Genomic DNA, 23,032 nt, shown 5'->3' on the forward strand with positions numbered 1-23,032 from the left:
TAGCTTTAAAAATGCAGTATTTTTTTTCTTACCAAGGTTAACACCATACACGCTGTACATTTCTTCTTGTTCCACATTTCTGGTAGATGAGAAGCCATTATAAAGTTTGAGCTGAAGAGACCTTAAAAATTAACCAATGCCCTCATTGACTAATATGGACAACTCGATATGAAGAGGTAAACAGACTTGGTTCATTGGCAGCAGCTGTAGAACAAGGCAAAGGTCTCCTACCTCACAGAGTAATGCTCTTCCTGCCAAACCACACTACCTTCTACTGGAAGATCATCATTAGAACCCACTTTGCCGTTTTCTCATCTTTCTTCATACATGCAAATTTTCAATCATTTTTATGGTCTTTCAACTAATCTGTATAATTTCAACATGGTACAAGTAGTTTTTCAATAAAATACAAAATAATCAGTTCATTTTGTTGTAACAGTATCAAAAGTTCCAGCCCTCTAAACTTACTATCTTTCTATTCCTCCTAGTAAAAATAATTCTTTGCTGCTATTTTCTGACTTTAGACCAAATTCTCATACATATTTCTGTTTTTGCTCTTTTCCTACTCTTTTTCATGTGCTACAGATCAGATTGCTAAGATTTCTGAAGCCTGACACGAGAATCGTTTAGTACTCAATCCTGCTGCCTACTGCCTGTCATCCATCCATCAATTCAAAAATGAATATGTAGGAATGTATTTCACAGTCTTGGCAGGACACATTTTTTTAAAGACTCTTACTGATTTACAACATTATACTAAATTGCTAGAAATATACTCTGACAAAAAATAACTCTCAATACTAAAACATAATTATAGGAAAGCAAAAAAAAAAAAAGAAAACAAACCTGGAAAAAAGTCCGAGATAAAACAACTAAATGAAACTGCTTTTCTTTTTATTTATTCTTCTAAATTAAATAAATCTAAGACTTTTTTTTTGTCCTTGATTATTTAAGGTAGAAAGGAAAGGAGATAGAATACAGATTCAATCATGGTAACTGGAATTTCATTGGAAAATAAAATTAATATGTTAAAGCAAAAAAATCCATTGTACTAAAATATGCACCCTGAATTAGCATGACCTTTTTTCATGGGAAGGAAAAATATCATGGATACAAGGAATCTCACTCTCTAATAAATATTCTATCCACTGAGCCCTTTCTGTCTCAGGTGGAAAGCTAAGGAGATGCAAAGTTAATTTAATATACACATAATAAAGTTTTTAAAACACACATGGACATTGTCAGACTTTTTCTTCAATATCAGTCTACATAAGAATAAGAATTTGGGGTATTCATTGCAAAAATATCCTAAATGTGCTGCCTAGAAAATGTATGCCTTTTTTCTTCTGGAAGAATAAAATGGGAAGAAAGAAGAAGAAAGAAAAGCATAGGGGAAGGAGGAGAAAAAAAAGGAGAAGAAGAAAGAAAATCAGCAGGGGGAAGACAAGGTTGAAGACTCTTCCTGAGTTACGGTGAAGACTCTCTCAGCAGCAGAAAGATGATCCTATTTGACTCCCCAATTCTTTTTTAACTTCAAAATTCATGTCTTTTTGTCCAACTTTCCCTTCACATTACCTTTCTATCCACAATGACGTTCACCTACAATCTCAAAATCAACAAGTATGATTGGAATATGAAACATCCTTGGCATAATGCCGTTCCTCTGCTTCATTTATAGATAAAGAAACTTAGGTAGAAACAGGGTATTCAGTTTTCCCAAGAACACATAGAAACTTATTCTAAATAAGTTAGAAGAAATAAATTAATTCCAAAACAGAATTACTCTGGGCAGGAGGTGGTGGGATGGTCCTTTAGATCAGCTTACCAAAAATTTATAACTGAATATTTAGAAAAGATATATTGTCTGTCCTCAAGTGTTCAATCCCATGTATATGAAGACACGAAGTTGAAGGACTCAGAATGACCTTTTACTAAAAGTTGTCACAGGAGTATATCTTCCTGGTCCTTGAGGTTCTTAACCAGAAGAGTTGGAGCTGAACTAGTTGGTGAAAAAGCAAACTTCCTTCACTGAGTTTATTTGATGTAGAAGAAAATTCAATATGGAAAATAACTTTGGAGTAAAGAAAGCCCCAATTTTAGTCTTTCATAGGTTGTGGATATCTGGGAGGTGATTCAGAGAAGTAATCAGGAAAAAGCTAAGACCCTAATGACAGGGTTTGGATAAAGCATGATAGATAAATGACTTGATATCAGTCTTTTGATTATCTAAAAGAGGACATGACTGATGTCCTCAGATATCCCGATAAGAATCACCTGGTTATTACTCTTCAGATGATTACTTGAGGTGGTACTTTCCAGAAAAGAAGACCATTTGACATTAGCATGTATTGTCAAGGGAATTTGTGAAGTTTCTTTTTCCTAAGTTCTACAAAGTTAAGCAAGACATCTGGAGAAGGGAGTTGGATGAAACCCAGTGACTACATATAAGAACTGAGCATGTGGGACTTCCCTTGTGGTCCAGTGGTTATGATTCAGTGCTTTCACTGCCATGGCCCAGGTTCAGTCCTTGGTCGGGAAACTAAGATCCTGCATGCTGTGTGGCATGGCCGCAAAAAAAAGAACTGAGCATGTAAGAAGTGAGTATTATCAAGCACCCATTTAGCCCTAAGAAATCAAGCAAATGACCAAGAATGTGGAAAAAAGAAAATATATCCTATTCTCTAAAAAAAAACAAAACCAAAAAATCATAAAATGACAACAAAAAAAACAAACAAAAACAGGAGGTAAAAAGGAAATTGCCTTAGTTTGTCTCCTAGCATTTGCAGAAGAGAACGCGCTGTTTGCATCTACAAGGACTGAAAGATACTATCAAAAATTATCAGTTTATGGGGTCACATTTCCTGTCAGACTAACCTAATTGTCTTTAACTCACTTTTAATCTGAGTGGGTGTGGTGAGAACGGCTGATGTTGCTTAACAGCACTTGGTGTTGGTGTTAAATATAGAAAATTCACAAAAAGATTCTTATCTACAGAAGAATGGAAAACACTGTTACACATGATGAAAGAGTCAGAGAGAAAGGAAGTTGGGAAACGTCCCCCATCCTGCCACACATTTCATCTATGAACAAAGCTCTGACTGGCCTCAAAGGAAGCTCTGTGCCCAAAAGAAATAGTTGAATATGTAGTGGGGACTGATAATCAGATCCATTATGAATAACATTACCAAAATAAATATGCATGTATTACCTGAAGGTATGATGGAAAAATGACACACTTCAAAACTGAAAACAGGATAACTAAATATTGTTGAGGTGCAAAGAGAATCAATTCTGAACATTATAACATTTAATATAACAAAAAAAAGATTTAGGGCTTCCCTGGTGGCACAGTGGTTGAGAATCCGCCCGCCGATGCAGGGGACACGGGATCGTGCCCCGGTCCGGGAAGATCCCACATGCCGCCGAGCGGCTGGGCCCGTGAGCCATGGCTGATGAGCCTGCGCGTCCGGAGCCTGTGCTCCACAACGGGAGAGGCCACAACAGTGAGAGGCCCGCGTACCACAAAAAACAACAACAACAACAACAACACCAAAAAGATTTGAAACAAAAAATCACAAGAAAGAGCTTTTCTTTAAAAATAGCAGTTTAAAAAAAAAAATAGCAGTTTTAAGACTTTAATATGCAATTTTCTGTGACCCTAATTTTCATACTAGCCTACACATCAGTTGGCTCTTCTTAGTATAGTTGAAGATGGAAAGACACATTGGAGGTTCTCTCTTCTCATAAACCTACCACACGACAGAGCTCACCTCTGAAAACAGATGAAGAAAACAAAGGCATAAGGCATATATAGCAAAGTATTTAAAGACTTCCCATGTCAGCATATTGGGTAAACAACCATTGCCATTACTTATAATTGGAGTTACTGTCTAAGAGAGTTGTTAGAGATGATAAGCTTTAACACATAAGAATAACCACTGTACATCCAATTTTTGAGGAAACAATCCTATTGTCCTTGGGCAATTATATCTCTTTGATATCCTTTAATAAATCACATTTAAAATTTTTGGCTTAGCAAATATAATCATGATAATTAGACACCAAAACCAATCATACAATTTCTTTACATACCCCTTGCTTTACACTCTTTACATACAGAAAAACTGCAGTTAATGGTCTGAATTAGATGTAACTTTTACCCAGAGAGAATCTGTGAAAATTCTATTCAAAACAACAAATTTTAGCCAAGGTCTACTACCTATCTGGCTCTAAGCTAAGGGAAAGTGATGCTGAAGTTATTAAAACCTCATCTCAGCCCTGCATGAGCCTACAGTCTGGTAAGAAATCAACATGCCCACTTCCATAGCTTACAAGACAGAAAATGATACAAAGTACTTCAAGAAGACAGAAGAGAAACAGTAATTTCTTCTTGAGGTGGCGTAGGAATTGCCATTGAAGGACAAAGAGAAATTTGTATAAAGAGAATCAGTATAATTCCAATAGTTAGATGTGGTGGCCAGGAAAGAATCAACATTTCCCATGTGAATGAGCTTATTAAGGAGAGCCATTAAGAGAAAACACAGAGAGAGAACTGATCAGAGACTGGTAATGAGACTGGTAATGAGTTTCAGGACTGTGGGATGCTTAGTAAGGGATAACTACCATGCACTTTATTAGGGCTGGATGGGTAAGGCCTCTTGTCTATTATACTAAATAATTTGAACTTGATTCAACAATCAAAGGGGAATAAACAGAGTTACAGATGTAGAAAACAAACTTATGGTTACCAGGGAATAAGGGGGGGGAGGGATAAATTGGGAAATTGGGATTGACATATACACACTACTATATATAAAATAGATAACTAATAAGGACCTACCCTAGAGCACAGGAAACTCTACTTAATACTCTGTAATGGCCTATATGGGAAAACAATCTAAAAAAGAGTGGATGTATGTATATGTATAACTGATTTGCTTTGCTGTACACCTGAAACTAACACAACATTATAAACCAACTATACTCAAATAAAATTTTTTTTAAAAATCAAAGGGGAATCACTTTTTTTTTTTTGGCTCTCCACGTGGCTTGTGGGATCTTAGTTCTCCAACCAGGGATTGAACCCTGGGCCACAGCAATGAAAGCGCCGAATCCTAACCACTGGATGGCTAGGGAACGCCAAAGGGAATCACTCATTTCTTGAGGAGAGGCGTAAGTTAACTAAATAGGAATGTTAGGAAAATTGACTTGGCATTGGATTATAAGAAAATTGAAGGGAGAAAGCTTAATGTTCAGTTCAGTTAATGCCATAATCTTAGAAACAGGCAATAAAGGCTTGAACTAGATGGGTGCCAGTAGGGGGAAACGGGAAAGCGTAGAAGCCAGAAGCACGGGAGAGGAATAAGCAATAGGATTTTGTGCCTCCTGGATATGAGGAGCAATAGAGGGAGATGATGACTGAACCATCCTGGGGAACAGGAAGGATGATGGACAGTGATGACAAGGAGCCTAATGATTTTGCTCCATCTTTTGATTTGAATTTCACTGCCACCACTCCAGTCAAGATCCAGTAAACTGTGCTCAACTTCTGAGGTCCAAAAGTTAAAGTCACACTGGGAAATCTAATTCTCTCTTTATCCCACACTACAGAAGCCATTTTCAATGGCAAGTCAACAAGTGTCAAGATTCTGTAGCTTTCCAAAAACAGTAATTCTGAAAGCCACACTAAATGTACACCTTGAACTCGACTAGATAATTGTGTCTGACCATCCCTTTAGACCAATGTCCAATCAGAGGATCTGACTTGAGTATCAAGAGGCTGTCGTGAAATTCATGTTTCAGTTGCTTTCTCTTCCTATATCAGGCAACCCCCAATGGTTACCAAGAGGTTATACTCTACCAAAGAATTTTATCAGTAGGGGAAGAACTTGGTCAGTGATAGGTAGGCAGCTGGAGGTTAGCCTTTAATGACCTACTCAAAAGCAATGGTTTAAAGTAGTTTAAATGTTAAAAATAGTAATAAAGCATAAGCCACCCCATGACCTCCCCTGTTAGCACTAAATTAAAGGGAGGATGGAGTCAAGCAATACTCAGGATATCCACTTGGGTGGAGATGTCAGTAGGCAACATGACAGAAAGCTTCTACAGGTAGCCAGACGTATTTAGCCAAAGACATTGACCTTGTCTGTCTGATAGTTTTCCAAATACACTTAATTGTGAGTACAACAAGCATTTGTTCCATTGTATCCCTGGTTCTAAGCCCTTGCATCATCATTGAACCTTAATGACTGCTTGCTCCAACTCTTTCGAAGCCAAAATGGGAAGAAGAGCAGAGCCCTTGGAGCTTGCATGCCCCAGTTAAGACTCCTCTGAAGGAAGACCACAAGTATGTGCATTACAGTTGTACATGTGCATGTGGTGGGGGTCAGAGATTATTCCTAGGGGCCAAGTTGGTCTGAGCTAGGTGTCAGTTCAAGTGACACCAAGAGAGAACTAATGTGTCAATTTCCAGTGAGCAGGGGAGGTTGAAAGCTGAGTGAGGAAACCAAGTGTGAGACAATGAAGGGTAGTTCAGAGGAGAGGACGGAGAAACAAAGAAGACAAAATAACACGTAACAGGAATGGGTTCTGAAACAAATTCTATGAACAAGGGCATCCATCCTATCTCCACCTCTCTCTTTTGCACAGCTTACTTTGCTTGGCTTGGTCAAGAAACGTGTTCTTCAAAACCAGACCTCAGCTGGTGTTACAGACTAGTTTCGGTACCAGAAGGCCAACATAGATACTGTCAGTGCTCTGATAGGCACCTATAATATTTATCTCCCCCAAGGCTAAGACAAAATGAGACACAGCCTTCACGCTTGGCTCTCATCTATCCTACCCAGAGTTTCACCTTCATACTAATTTAACCACTGCCAAACATGCAAAACTTTTGAGCAGTGCAGGTGAGCTTCACTAGAAAGGGTCAGGGCTTTACGCGCTGACTGTGGTTCCTAGAGGATGCACAGTTTCAGTGCACCTGCTCACATGAAACTGAGCCTAGCACTGGCCCCTCTTTCCCCTTCACAATCAAAATGGCACTTCTCAGAAACCTCCTGGACAAAGAAGACAGCTCAAAGGCATCTACTAGTTACCCCAAGGGTATCATTTCATAAGCACCTTGTCTAGTAACCTCTAGCAATTGTCCCTTGTGAGATTTTATACCCTTTTGAGATAATGGGCAGCATATTCACAAGCATGAGCCACCACCTCCCCTCCCTTGTTAGCCCAGAGAAGTGCAAAGAGCTGTATCCTCCCAATCTGGAGTCAACAATTCTATCTCCTAGACATTAATTGAGCACCTACTATATACAAATATAGGAAATAAATGTCTGGACAATAGAGTGATGGATCTAATATAAAAAGATACTTGTAACAAGTTGTATTTTCCAAAGACGGCCTCATCCATATAGCTTATCCCATACAATCTACTTACAATGTGATTTTTGAGAGGCAGGTTATACTTTCTTTCCCCTTGAATCTGGGTAAGCCCATGGCTACTGCAACAATGATATTATGTGGCATCCAAGGGTAAGTTATAAAAGAAAATACAGCTTCTGCGTAGTTCTCTTGGGATGCTTGAAACCCAACCACCACACTCAAGGAAGCCAAGCAGCTACATGGAAAAATCATATGTAGGTGTCCCAGCCGCCACCTCATCTGAGGTCTCACTGACAGCCAGCATCAAACACCGCACATGTGAACAATTGAGACTTCAGGTAATTCTAGCCCCCAGCCTCTGAGCCACCCCAGATGATGCTGAGTGCAGCAAAGGTGAGATTTTCCCAGTGAGCCCTGCCCAAATGGCAGATCTGTAAGCAAAATAAATGTCGTCTTTAGTTTAAGCCACTAACTCTTGGGATTATTTGTTACTTAATAATAGATAACCAGGACAGCACACATAGCATGACCTCAGAGACCTTACAGTCAATTCAGGGAAATAAATATGTTCACAAATAACTATAATATGTCAAGGTATGACACAAGTACCTTAAGAGATCCAAAAACTAAAATGAATATGTATGCATATGTGTGTATATCTTGATTTATGCATAGACAATTTTGAAATACATAAAAAATTAATAATAATTACCTCTATGGAGTAGTCCTTAGGTGTAAGGGATGGAAGTCTTCTTTTTGTTTCCCTATCTCTTTGTATGTTTTAGTCTTTTCCTTATACGTGCACTTACTTTTGTAGCTTCAAAAACAGTTTAATTTGTAAAATAAAAATGAAATAAAGAGGAAAAGAGTTAAACAAGTGCTGCTGGTACCCCATGAGGACTGTACTAGGGACCCCATGAGGACAGGAAGCAACCAAACTGCTGGGAATCACTGCATTTTCTCTCTGTGTCCCAGTTTTTACATCTATATAAAAACAGTACCAACCTCATATGGTTTTTGTGAAAATTAAAGTGCTGTAGAAGTACATGACACAGTAGCAGGCACTCAATAAATATTAATAAAAATAAGATATCCTGAGTGGCTGAGCACTAGCATGGCATGTGGACACAGGGTCCCAAGTGGCAGAATCAGACAGTTGCTTTAGGAAGAAAGACATTCTCTCTCCTCCCTAGATTAAAGGAGAAAAAAGAACCAGCATTCTTAGGTGCAATTACAAGAGAGAATATAAGATAACAATGTTGATAACAATGTTAGAACTTCTGCAAATGCCACTTTGACTTACATTTTCCAACATGTTAAAAGACCACTAAACTAACACTTTCCATCCCATTTCCCCATTCTAATTCCCCTTCATGGTTTTCATTGGGTGTGACAAGCTGTCTGTATATTACAGATGACTGCCTTCCATAGGAGGCCAAGGAGACTAGGTGTTTACAACAATTTTGCATCTAACATTTAGCTTCTCCCTGTATTTTGAGAAACCAGTTATTATCTCAACTACGTCAAAGGAACACCAATCTTTCCATTTGTTCTCATATATAGTTTTCCCATTCAAATTATCAATACATAGTATGGAGTAGGTCACCCAAAAGATGGAGTGTTGTAAGTCATCTTCTTCCTCCCCAAAGTGTCCCATGTTCTAAAAAGTTTGTGAAAATATGATCTAGTTCTGAAGGGCTGAAGCTGTCTAAAGGAAATGGAGAAGGTGAAGTTATCTATGAGATTACATGGTGTGAGAGCATAACCATAGTATTTCATAATCGACAATGAGTTGTCTTAAGTTTTGTAAATTTCAGGGTAGTGCCATCATCACTCTGCTTGCTAAGTCACATGAGTAATGAGCAGTTCCTCTCTGATTCAAGGACTTCTGTTGTTTCCTGTTTGGTTTAACTTATCTACGTATATTAGAAACAGATAAAATATTATTTCAGCTCCTTAAAGATGGCTGGACTTAATGTTTTTTCTTATGAACTAGGTGTTTTATCTCATTCAAATTTCTGGCATTTCAGAAAATTTTTTTTATCTCCATTTTCCTTTCTTTAACTTAAAGATGATTCCAGCTTCTCAACTGCAAGAAAATTCTCTATACTCACAATGAATTAACCCTCTCCCCAAAAAAGTAAAACTTGCCAAAAAAAAGAGAAACCATGATAAATGTCAAGAGCCAAATGGTTGCATTTTACTAAAATTTAGCCATTTAAGTCCCTTTTGATATAAACAGGGATGAGATTAAATTAACGACAAGATTGGCTAAATAACAAACAAAATCTGGCTGATTCCATCACTGTGTAGTGTATATGAACAAATGTGTGTATGTGAATTGTAATGAATATGGAGTGTAGACCAGAAAAATTGAATACTCAAAACTCTTCCTGATACATTGCGTAGAACTGTATAGGGGCATGAAGCATCCCTAATTAGCTCTATGTGAAGTTCTCGAAGGGGGAAAATTTACCTATAAAGATTTTGAGACAACACTTAGCTGGGACTTCTGAAAACTGGTCCAAGCCAAGAACAAAAAAAAATGTAAACAAGATTTATGTGATACAACAGTCAGCCACAGCCCTTTTCCAGGCAATTTCCCCTTCCATTTCATGTCTCTATGGCAACATTCTGAAAAAAGAAGTAGAAGGGATTCTCTTTGATATCTTCTAAGTACGCTTTCATCACACACCTTTAGCACTAGTGGTTCTTCAACAAGAAGGCTACTCAGTATAAGATGAATAAGGTCTGAGGATCTAATGTATAACATTGAGACTATAGTTGATAACACTGTATTGTACAATTGAAATTTGCAAGAGTGTAGAACTTAAATGTTCTCACACACACACAAAAAAGGTAAACTTGTGGGCTGATGGATATTAATTAACTCAATGTGGGGAAACCTTTCATGATGTATACATATAACAAATCATCACATTTTACAATTTCAATATCTTACAGCTTTGTCAATTATACCTCAGTAAAGCTGGAAGAAAAAAAAGAAGTCTATTGAGGTTGACAGTACTTCAAAACAAGAAATAGAGCCCCATTAATCCATGGCCTATAGCTAAATACACCTTCTATTCTTAGCTTCCCAGGCCATACCTCTTCCTCCATTACTGAAAGTGCCTCTTCAGTGACCTGGTTAGAACCAATCTGACACTTGCTCTAACTTCATCCCCTTGAAATAAGGAATCTCTGTAATCTTTTTTATCTATCCACATAGCACAGAGAGTAAAAATTTAAATTTGCTTTTGCATTCTTTCTTATTTTATGTATTCTTACAATAAGTAAAACATTATTTTCATAAAAATGTGGTTTTTTACTAATAAAACTTTTATAGCAGCACCAAAGCATCAGTGTATTTGCAGGGTTACATAGGAACTGCTGATGTAAATGGTGTTGATCAGATAATCAAATCACCTGTCTCCCTGTCCCCAACCAGGGTGGTTTCAACTACAATACATCAGATCATTTTTTCTGGCCAAGAATTAACAACTCTAAGTCCATAACAACCAACACTCAGTAAACAGTACAAACGAAAACAAAAAACAAAACAAAACAAAACAGAAAATTAATGCCTAATGACACCTCTGCCCCAGGATGGAGTATTCAGGCCTCCCCACTGATTGCAGATTCTGGCGTCTGACATTGTTTCTCCACCAGTGGGGCCCACTTAGCCTCAAGAAGACCCTTTGCTTGCCTTGTGTTATGGACTGCATGTTTGTGTCCCCTCCAAATTCATATATTGAAACCCTAATACCCAATGTGATGTTATTTGAAGATGAGGTAATTAGGCAATGGTAGGTGCTCTCTCGATATTTGCTAAAAGAATGATTGAATGCTAGAGGTAGAAGCAATGGTGGAAGGGTTTACATCAGAGGTTAATAGCAACAAGAATTCCAAGAGGGAACAGAGGGACTTATGTGATATGGAGTAAAACCGCAGGCTAATACAGCTCCACACTTCTAAAGAGACTTGGTGACTCTAGAGGCATCTGAGCCTACCTATAGACATTCCAACTTTAAATTAGCATTTTACAATTGTTTGTGACTTTTATATTTACAAAGCAGCAGCCAAAATCATAGCTGAACTACCAGTAGGTCTGTACCCACTAAAAGATGAACTGGCTCAAGTGATGAGATGTTCCTGTAAATAGGCACACCACCACTTGTGTTTAAAAATTTGGCAGTTGGGGTACAGTATTTGGTGGCAGGCAAAACTGCCTTCAGAGAGAAAGAGGAGATAGGAGATGAAAGAAAGTGAAGGTGGAGGAGTATGAATTCACAGGCATCATCTCCTCGGCTCAGCAGAGCAAAGCAGCAAAACATTACATATGCTCTGATGATTAATGCCCTGGGACTCGGTGATGTCACTCTTTGGAGATCCAACAACCAGAATGTCACATCCTGGGTTGATGGAGAACCCCGTGGAATCTTACTGAGTCTGAGGGGGAAGAAAATTCTCCTCTCTACATAATATAGTTCAACGATGACTCAATGGAAAACACAACTCTAAATACACTTTGTTTCTAGTCAAGTTCTTTAGACATAAATAATTATGTTCATGTTTTAACCAAAGAAACATTGATACCTATTAAAAAAGAATTTAAAAAAAAACAAATTCTTTTCTATCATGCCTACCTAAATGGTCACTCACTGTTGGAATATGGGGTTAGGTGGTGGTGGGCAGGCTAGTTAGTGCAAGAGAGGGCAGGGTGAGATCCCAGAGTAATCTGAGGAGACAGAAGCTGAACTTATAAACTTGAGTGTGTGGATCAGGGACCCAATATGCTGAGAACAAGCACATGAAGAACCAAGAGGTCCAGTTGAGAACTGAAAACGCAGGGAAGTAAATTCTCTTGGCCATGGTGCAGAGCCTACAGCCAAGAGATAAACACATCCAACTTCAGGGGAGAAAAGCATTTAAGAAAATACTTAGACCTTCAAACTCCTCCAAGACAGAGGAGGCCAATTGATGTGAGCATAGGAAAAGTTGGAAACTTCTGTATTTTTAGACTATAGAGAAATAAAAGCAACAGTTAATAGACAAATTACATCTATGTTTGCTGCTGCTTCCTGAACCCCTCAAAATTTATAATATAGCATGAATTGGAAAGCATGTTCCTGGACTTGAATTCCAAGACTCATTTCTTTGAAAACATCTTAGGCAGACATTTTAGAGGTAAATTTGAAAACCTTCATGACATCTGTAAAAACATGAGTTTGGGCAGAAAACTAGTTTTTTTTTTTTTTTTTTTCCGATACGCGGGCCTCTCACTGTTGTGGCCTCTCCCATTGCGGAGCACAGGCTCCGGACGCGCAGGCTCAGTGGCCATGGTTCACTGGCCTAGCTGCTCCGCGGCATGTGGGATCTTCCCGTACCGGGGCACAAACCCGTGTCCCCTGCATTGGCAGGCGGATTCTCAACCACTGCGCCACCAGGGAAGCCCAACTAGTTTGTTTTAAGAAAACACTTTCATCAACATATCCCAGGGGATGGATTGGCTTCCCAATGGTTGAGCGAGAAGCAGAGGTCTGTCCTTGCGGTTGTTCTATTGACTCCAGTGCTTTGAAGGAGCTGGCCAAAAGCATTAATTGTGCCAGTATATTTATTTGCTCTATGCTCCATTCCAGCTCTGCCAGGATATCAGATCTGAGATAATATCCATGTGCCTTTCACCATTTTCAATGATCTGCCCTTTTTTCCTTTGTCTCTGTATTGCACGCTGTATTTCTTTTTTCTTACTTAAAATAATTTTCCCCATTATTATGTCTGTTTGTTTTAGGCAGTTTGTAAAATATAAAAATGCTTTCCGGGGCTTCCCTGGTGGCTCAGTGGTTAAGAATCCGCCTGCCAATGCAGGGGACAGGGGTTCGAGCCCTGGTCTGGGAAGATCCCACATGCTGCAGAGCAACTAAGCCCTTGTGCCACAACTAGTGAGCCTGTGCTCTAGAGTCTGCGAGCCACAACTACTGAAGCCCGAGCACCTAGAGCCTGTGCTCTGCAACAAGAGAAGCCACCTCAATGAGAAGCCTGCGCACCGCAAGGAAGAGTAGCCCCTGCTCGCTGCAACTAGAGAAAGCCCGTGCACAGCAACAAGACCCAACACAGCCAAAAATTTTAAAAAAATAAATTAAAAACAAAATCCTTTCTGTCACCACTTATCATCATGGACATTTATTATGACCTTCCTATTCCTTTTTTTATTGTTATTAATTTTAACTAGATGAGATAATTATGCATAATTATATATCCTCTTTTATTACACAAAGCATTATCTAATAACTGTTTTCTTTTCTCACTAAGAACTGCTCAAAACATGATTTTAATTGTGGTGTGATGGTCCATCCTATAGCTGTACCATAGTTTCCACTTATTACCAACAAATTCAATTTTATTAAACATTGTTTCTAATATTACACTATTAAAAATTAATGATGTTATAAAAATGTGAACATAAATCTTTGTCCACATAACCATTTTCTTAGGACAAATCTTTATATGAAAAAATATTGGTTTGAAAAATATGGCTGTCTTTAAGGCTCTCGACAGATGTTGCTAAATTATTGTCAGAAAGCTTCAACATGAAATCGTCCATTCGTCCTGTAGAACTCCTGACAACCTTGATTATTATCAGTTAAAACTCTTTGCTAAAATGTGCTCTGTGAAAACTGCTACCTAACTTTTGTTTTAATTTGAATTTCTGAAAAATTTGCCTTTCTTATATTACAAAAGAAGGTATTTTTCATATTTTGTTAACAATTTCTGTTTCCTCTTTTGTGATTTTCTTATAGGTATGTATGAAAAATCACAATTTCTTTAATGTGTTAGTTGTTGTTTATCTTTTCCTTTGGTTTACAACATACAGAAACTTTTTTATTTTATCCATCAATCTTTTCCTCTGTGATTTCCTTAATTGCTTTTAAGTTTAGAAAATCCTTTTCCATCTAAAGATCAGATAAATATTAAAGTATATTTCTTCTAAGTTATTTTGGTTTCGCTATTTAGACGTAATTTTTTAATCTATTTAGAATAACATGGGTAATTATTTTTAGGGGGATTTGCTAAACTGAATTTATTTAATCTAAATAATCAGTTTCCTCAAAATAGCATTTTAAATTACCCATCCCCTGTCTCACTGATATATGGTGCTTCATTTATCCTATTAAGCTTTTCAAATGTTATTCTATCCTATTTATCTTTATTACATTAATAGCTCTGATCTTTAGCTGGTACTGGTGCTTTTTCTCGGATTTCAACTCTACCCCTTATTAGCTATCTAACAATAGACTAGTTATGGCCTCTCTGTGACTCAGTTTCCTTATCTGTAAAATAGGCATACCAATATTACTTCCATCATGAGACTGTCATGAAGAGTAAATTGATTAATAGAATAAAGAACTTAGAACAGTGCTTGGCACGTAGAAAGTGCCACAGAAGTAATGTCTATTATTGTTGTCATTGTTCTATGTTAGCAGTGCAAGTCCTTCTTGTAACCCTCATCTTTCAAAATTGTCATATCTCCTTTATCTGTTTTTCTTTTAGATAACCTTTATTTTCAAATGAAAATATATTAATTTTTTCTGATAATAAAAAATGCATGTCTATTATAAGAACATTTTTCAGAAAATGCATAAATATAATTTTAAAACACCTACCATACCACCACCAAGAAATACATGTTCTTAACACCTAACTAGAAGATTTCCAAATATTAACTCTTTATTAGTTGGGCATGCCCTCTTATTTTGATAGAGTGTAGTCTGAAATACTGAGGCACAGAATGGGTGTCTACAGCTAAATGTGAAAAAGTAACATAATAGGCAAATGCGAGGTTTGCCCAAGGGGCTACATTTCTCAGAGCAGCTACACCATGTCAAATTTGCCAGCTTCAATTTTGTCTTTCTCTGCTTCTTTTAACCTGGTTCAAAGACCAACTAAAATTGTGAACACAGAAATGAATGTTCTAGGAAAACAGAATCCCAAATTTGAGGGACTGCTGGTTTTTTTAGGTAATAATGAGTCACTGTAGAGTTACATCATTCAGAACAGTAAGTGTGGTGCAGTTTTCTGTGGCCTTGAAAGTAGCTGCGCTATCAAAGAGAAGGCTTCCAGGAAGAGGCATCTCTACTCACCCACCTGTGCTGCTGCCTAGTCATTTCAGGATCAGTATCGATGACCATAAAATACAGAGGAGGCAGAAGAGTAAACGCATCTATCATTTGCTAGACATTCACTGTCCAAGGGAAGGAGTCATAACAAAAAAATCGCTCAGTCCCACACAAAAGTGGAAAATCTGTTATCCATTTAGAAAGCAGACTTCTCTACTTTGGCTACCTATGACTGTTTATAATAATATTTCAATATAAATTAATATTTAAGTAGACTATCTTTTACAGTAGTGTTAGGTTCACAGCAAAATGGAACAGAAAGTGCAGAGAGTTCTCCTGTATCCCTTTTCCTCATACACACACAGCCTCCCCCCATATCAACATTCCACACCAGCATATTTGTTACCACTGATGAACCTACACTAACACCTCATTATCACCCAAAGTCCAGAGTTCACATTAGGGTTCACTTTGGGTGTTGTACATTCTATGGGTTTTGTATACAAAACAATGTATACAATGTATACATGTATACAATGACACGTATTCACCATTTTAATATCACACAGACAAATTTCACTGCTCTAAAATCCTTTGTTCTCCACTGGTTCATCTCTGTCCCCCCAGTCCTTGGCAACCACTGATCTTTTTAATGTCTCCATAGTTTTGCCTTTTCCAGGATATCATATAGTTGAAATTTGGAATCATACATTTATAGCCTTTTCAGATTGCTTTCTTTCACTTAGTAATATATATAGTTAAGATTCTTCTGTGTCTTTTCATAGCTTGATAGCTAGCTCATTTTTTTAGTACTGAATAATATTCCATTGTCTGGACATACCACAGTTTATCTATTTACCTACTGAAGGAAATCTTGGTTGCTTTCAAGTTTTGATGATTATGAATAAAGCTGCTTAAACATTCATGTGTAGGTTATAATGTGGATACAATTTTTCTACTCATTTGGGTAAATACCCAGGAGTGCAATTGGATCCTATGGTAAGAATATATTCAGTTTTGTAAGAAACTGTCAAACTGTCTTCCAGAGTGACTGTATCATTTTGTATTTCCATTAGCAATGAATAAGAGTTCCTGTTGCTCCACATCTTGGCCAGCATTTACTGTTGTCAGTGTTTTGTATTTTCACCATTCAGATAGGTGTGTAGTGGTATCTCACTGTTGTTTCAATTTGTAATTCCCTAATGAGATGATGTTGGGCATCTTTACAAATGTTTATTTGCCATCTGTATACCTTCTTTGATGAGGTGTCTGTTTCAGATCCTTTGCACATTTACTAATCAGATTGTTCATTTTCTTATTGTTGAGTTTTAAGTGTTCTTTGTATATTTTGGATAACAGTCTTTTACCAGATATGTCTTTTATAAGTATTTTCTCCCAGTCTGTGTCTTGCCTCTTTATTCTCTTGACAATGTCTTTCACAGATAAGAAGTCTTATATTTTATATCAATTAATTTTTGCCCCCAAGAGTGCATAAATGTAACAGGCTATTGAGGGCAAGTCTTCCTCTTACCCTAGATATGGACTGTAAGGCCCCAATATTGGGATAAAGAAGTTGGATAACTAATGACTGGAGCCACTAGCTCCTTCAAGTTCAGACTCCTCAGGCAAGTTCAGATTCATCAGTAAACTCTTCACTCAAAGTAAACAAAATAATATAATATTGCCATTAAGAACAGAAATGCTCCACTAAAGTGATCATAAGTGAAAAGTGAAGGAGTAGGACACTAACACACTTTGCATTGTATTTCTTTTTTTTTTTTAATTTCAAATACATGTATAATTTTTCCAAGCCTCCAAATATTTTTTTGTTAGTTTCTGCTTTATAACAAAGTGAATCAGCTATACATATACATAAATCTCCATATCTCCTCCCTCTTGCGTTTCCCTCCCACCCTCCCTATCCCACCCCTCTAGGTGGACACAAAGCACGGAGCTGATCTCCCTGTGCTATGCGGCTGCTTCCCACTAGCTATCTATTTTACATTTGGTAGTATATATATGTCCATGCCACTCTCTCACTTCGTCCCAGCTTAACCATCCTCCTCCCCGTGTCCTCAAGTGCATTCTCTACGTCTGCGTCTTTCTGAATAAAAATTAGGAGACTCTGAATCAAGAAGAAACTATACAGGATTATTATGAATGCACTCAGTACAGCAGATTTATGGTATATTAAAGGAGTAGAAACATGGGTTTTGGAATTAGACCTAGATTCAAATCCTGACTCTGCTATTTGCTGTCTCTGTGACCTCTCAGAATTCTCATGGAAGATGGCCACAATAACGCCAACTTAACAAGGTTAGTATAATGACAAAAGATGAAATGTGATGAGCATAATAACTGGCAGATGATAGGTGTCCAAAATATAGTGGCTTCTGTTATTTTTTTCCTCACTATTGATCATTACTCTCTATTATCATAGTTATTTATCCAGAGAACTAACAGCATTGGTAAAAACATATTTAAGTTGAAATTTGGATTTATGGGAGAAAAAACACTAAAAATTTCATAGTTCAGGGTAAATAAAATTTCTCAAAATAGCTAGCATTTGGTGATAACTTAGGTACCCTAGTTAGGGACTACTTTCCAGGTGTGAAAAATGCAAAATAAAATGTTTAAAGTGTTGGGATTTGACCCACCATCTATGCCTTATCACAGTGTATCAGGCCTAGAAGGGCATTTAGAGAGGAAAGTAAGGCCCAAAGAGCTAAATGATTTGCCTACAGACAGTCTTATCCTACCTCACCCCCACCTGTCCATATCCCTCATCTACTAACTTGTTGGCTGGTTCAGCCATAGCATACATTCAAGTGCTGATAAATTTCATCTTTGTCTTTTAAGAAAGGTATCAGTCCCATTTCCTCTACTCTTCATGCGCCATCTTGGCGGAGTACCTGGCAGCAGCCACATGCAAGCAAGCCAGCCTGGTTCAGTACCACCTGACATCCCACTGAATTACCAGAAAAGGATTTCATTTAATGACAGTCTATTTGATTTGCAGTCCCTGTTTCCTTCCTCCCTTTAACCATTTTTCTCTTCATTCATTAATCCTTCTATGTAGGGTGGGTGGCAGAGATGAACAAATCACTGAATTTGATGCATTTCACTCTGTTCCCTTTTAGATGTTCTTATAATGGTTTTCCTGAGGACAATCAATTAAACTATTGACTTAAATACTTTTGGGGGATCAATTATAATTCCAATTAACTGTGTCATCTGGGTTGTTCATTACCATCCTTGGGAAACATTTGTAATGGTGAGAAATTTTGTCTCCCAAGCTCACGTTTATTCATCTTCCGGTCTAGGATCTAATCTATCTTTAGAACTAGCCTCCTGGTTGGTCCTGCCTTGCTCTGTCTGCTGCACACCATTTTCCTGGCCTCAGGGGACTTATTGACATTTCCTTCTGTCCCTACTACTAGAAGTAACGTTTACTAATTGCTTTGTTATGTGCCAGTCACTCTGCTAAGTGCTTTTTTTTCATTATTTCTTTAAATCCATGAGGTAGACAATAGGGTTCTCCTCTTTCTAAAAGGAGGAACCTGAATTTCAGAGAAGGAAAACACTTTAAGCAAAGCCACAGGGGATTCAAACCCTGGTCTGCGTGGCACAGGCATTAATTACCTCTTCCTCCAAGCTGCTCAGTCCCTCTCAGAGCCGAGCAGCTGGTGGGTTCTGAACCAACAGTCCTGTGATGAGATCAACAAGCTAGAGAAGCCTGACACTTTTTTCTCAGAAGTGACGTCCTCTAACACCTACGTCTTTTACAAAGTAAAGATTCCCAGGGATATCCGTCCCACCCCAACTGATGACTTCCTGAATCTGAATCACCAGAAGTGACAACCCGGAACTAGTCCTTGAACATTTTTCATTCTTAAAAGTTTGAGATCCACTGCCCTGTGTCTTTCTTCGACACCGAAAGTGTCCTTTAACAAAGCTTTCTTGGAGACAATGTCCTGATCCGTGGTGGTCTAACCCAAAAGTGTGACTACCCTGACGGAGATTTGAGGGAATACTCTGTGATCTGCTGCTCACAGCTCGCCTTTTGGCTGCAACTTATTTGATTAAGTTCCAGCCGCCTCTGCCTGAGCTCTGATTACCTTATTCAGGCCTGTCTCACAGAAAGCACATAAAAGCAACTAGTTTGTGGACCATTTTTTGTAGCAGCTACAAAAAGAAATCTTTTGTGATCAATAAATGTTTTTTAATTGTCATTCTTTGCAGATTGTACAGAGCTAAGAACAGAGTCCCTCTCCTCAGAAAGGCTAGTGTGGATATAGATAAGAAAATAAGCAAGTCTTCTCTCCCTGTCTCTTACACACGCGCGCGCGCGCGCGCACACACACACACACACACACACACACACACACACACACACACACACACCGTAAATTTCCATTAGATGCCTTACCCTGTCTTCATCATTAGAATATTGTGTTTGAGCTCTAGCACTCAGCCAATTTAAACTTGGATTCTTACCAATTCCCTCTTTTCTTTTCTCTTAATAAGAACCTTCAACTTTCTAAATCAGCCTCTTCTATTTTTCCCTTCTTGTAGTAACATCACACTCCTGTTTTTATTGGACCTTTCTAACTATTACCAAAAGTTGTCTGGGTATTACAAATTCAACCTTTGCCTTGATAGAAGACATCCCTGTCATCAAATCTGCTGACCATATGCTATCAGAAAAAGTAGCAGAGACATAGTAACGAGAATATCAACAAAAAAGAGAGACCTAGTAAAAACAAGAAGTCCAAAATATTTAGGAAATAAACCAGAAAGAGCCAACCAGCTTACTCATTAAACACTTGAATAAGCAATTCCCAATAATTCCATCAATATTTTATTTATCTTATTATAAAACACTTCATTAAAACTCGTTTGCTTCCTCCCCTCCCCCATATCAAAGACAAGAACATAATGAGAATCAACCGCATATTTCAAAGTCAAACTTACCATAGAAGTTTAGTTGGCAAATCTCAGTCAGAGATCCCTCCTGGTCGCAACACCAGAGCGTATGAGGTGTCCTCTAGTCTGCTGTAGATGAATTTACAGCCCCCTGCAAGGCAACAAGACACTGACAGTGTGAAAAGGAAATTCGATTTCACCCTAACTCATGCTAACCTCCTCATCTTTCCTGAAGGGGGTTCCCATCTATTTATTCCAGGACATGGACAAACTGTTTAGTATCAAATACCTTACAAAGACAGAGAGAAACAACAAAAATTCAGTAATGCCTATGTGATCCTTGAGCCCTGCACAAATGGAAAATCAGGGTTCTTCATTCTATAATGAATTAAGTGGAGAAAGAAACCATTTCTTATCTGGAGTCACTCCCATCTAAATGTTTCACATGTGGCTTTTATGGGGATGCTAAGCTTTCAGAGTTTCAAATGCTACTTACTGTAAACTAACTACAAATTTTATTCCCCTTGCTTTTGTTTTCAGATTAATAATGATTGCAATTTAATTGGAAGGTACTTCCATAATTTATTCTGAACAAAATTTGAGACTTTTGGTTGACTTCATGCTGTTCAACTAAACCAGGCTTACCTGAGTTTTCCCTTTAAAGCAAAGCAGGCATCATTTACACGGTCTATCTTTTCACTAGAAAACCATGTTAGCTTTTATCCACATAACATTCATTTCCAGTCCCTAGAAACAATTTCTCGAGAGAACAAATTTGCACGCATACAGCAACTAACATATAAATATGCATCATGGAAAATTTTCCACACAGAGAGAAAACATCATGATTTGGTTTGGAAAACAAGTCATTTTAAAGTTGTGGAAAATAGGATCTGTTCCTGCCTTTAAGGCAAGATCTGCCCCTGATAGTCAATCTAGTTATTCTGCACCTGTAACCGGCTTTCCCTGAATTACCTTGAGATATGCATTGTGTGTGATCAGTTGAAAGTTCATATATTGTAACCTGAAAAAGAAAAAAGAAACTCTTCTTCTAGAATTTGTTCATAAAGGACTACCATTCTTAATAGAAAACAGCTTTTGTTTCACAAATCACATTTGAACTGTTTAATTATTGAGTTTCTAAAAATCAAGGCAATTTTTATAGCAATTAACACATTGGAAAACATTGCAGCCTATGATTATCTATTGTGAGATAGAATCTCTTTTTTTCATCATCAAATATTTTTTAAAATTATAGGGAAAGTAATCATAACAGTTGAAATTTTTACCCATGTAAAAGAAACACATCTTGTCTTATTGAGTCCCTTCTAAAAACAACTCTAGTATTTTCTGCCAGTTACTAGTCAAGGTTCTGTATTGTGTGTCTAAAATCATAACACTTTAGAAACCAGCTTCTTTGGCACATGCTCCCAGTTGCCTCTCTGACACCCTCTATCTCCCCTTCAGGATCTAGTTTGATGTATCCTCACAGATCAACCTGCCTGTCCCAATAACTTCTTTCATGGCCGACCAAGAATCTGCATCCCTCTATACACCAATTGCTCTAAGTGTTATTAAAATCAACCCAAATTCCATATTTCCAGAGTCTCTTGCAAGGTCTTAAAGAAATTTTTCTGGCATTTGCTCTGTCCCTACCTGTCTTGCAGGGCTGGAGGTAACAGCTGGGAGAAGGCAGTGAGAGCAGTGTGGCTGCCTTCTGGGAGATCCTGGTGCAGCACAGAGCTGGGGGAGGGCACAGTGGGGGCAGCTGGAGGAAGAGGAGGAGGAATAATTTGTGTGCCACTGCAAACATGAAATGGTGCCAAAAAAAACACCATTCTTTTTCCCAAGAATTTCAAAGTGCTTTGCAAACATTAACTCATAAGACCAAGTAGTCATGGAGCAATTACTACTTTATTATGCCCTTAAGGTAACCACTGCAAGCAAGGTCATGAAGAAAGGGAGTCTATTCATTGTTTCATTAGACCACAGATATTTAATGAGTACCTATTATGTGCAGGGCCCTGGCAGTAGAGAAACAAGCAAGAAGCCAAGATCTGTGCTCCTCCAGGCTCTTATGCTAGTCTATGGCCTCTTGCTTGCACAATGAGGGCACTAAGAACCTGGCTACACTTCTTATCACACTTATTTACACTTTATTTTTTGCCCAAATTGTTTAATGGAATGTGCTCCATCCTTCAGAATGCCTATAATGTGCTAAGTGCTGAGCAAACACACAAAAGAAAAATTTCTTAACTTACATGTAAATCTCATTATGATGATAGGGATTGGGGAATATCAGTTCAAAGTGCTTTCTTTTAAGATGCCATAAACAAAGCTTTATTGTGAGTAACGTGTCTCTTGCAATGTTTGTGGAATTACTACAGGCAGACAAGAAAGTTTCATGCCATTCCAAGCAGCTTTTATAAATAATTTGACTTTTAAAAATGATTAATCAGATCAGCAAGCATATTTGGTGAAGTGGAGAGCCTTTATCCATGGGTCTTTTTCTGATCTCTTTTTTATTTTATGTGACAAAACGGCAGGTCAGACATAGAAAGTGCCTTATGACATTTGTAAATACTTCTCCTTAGGCAATGGACTCTAGA

General features: G+C 37.9%; 1 protein-coding gene across 4 annotated transcripts in view; it reads right to left on the reverse strand.

Annotated features, from left to right (window-relative positions):
• CYTIP (cytohesin 1 interacting protein) overlaps positions 1–22,188 on the reverse strand; it is a 67,098-nt gene extending 44,910 nt beyond the window's left edge. Inside the window, exons 1-3 of one of the 4 annotated variants that reach the window (XM_067027516.1) lie at positions 22,080–22,135; positions 21,399–21,447; positions 20,472–20,574 (exon numbers count right to left, since the gene is read on the reverse strand). Coding sequence is in view for 2 of the 4 variants with exons in the window: in XM_067027518.1 (XP_066883619.1) it covers positions 20,472–20,474 (3 nt within the window). In the remaining 2 variants the exon portion in view is untranslated. Of the gene's footprint in view, positions 1–20,471; positions 20,575–21,398; positions 21,448–22,079 lie in introns of all 4 variants that reach the window. The other 3 variants (XM_067027518.1, XM_067027515.1, XM_067027517.1) reach the window with 3 other exon arrangements.
• Positions 22,189–23,032: the final 844 nt, after the last annotated feature.

The sequence above is a fragment of the Kogia breviceps genome, chromosome 2 (genome assembly GCF_026419965.1).
Source record: "Kogia breviceps isolate mKogBre1 chromosome 2, mKogBre1 haplotype 1, whole genome shotgun sequence".
Lineage (NCBI taxonomy): Eukaryota > Metazoa > Chordata > Mammalia > Artiodactyla > Physeteridae > Kogia > Kogia breviceps.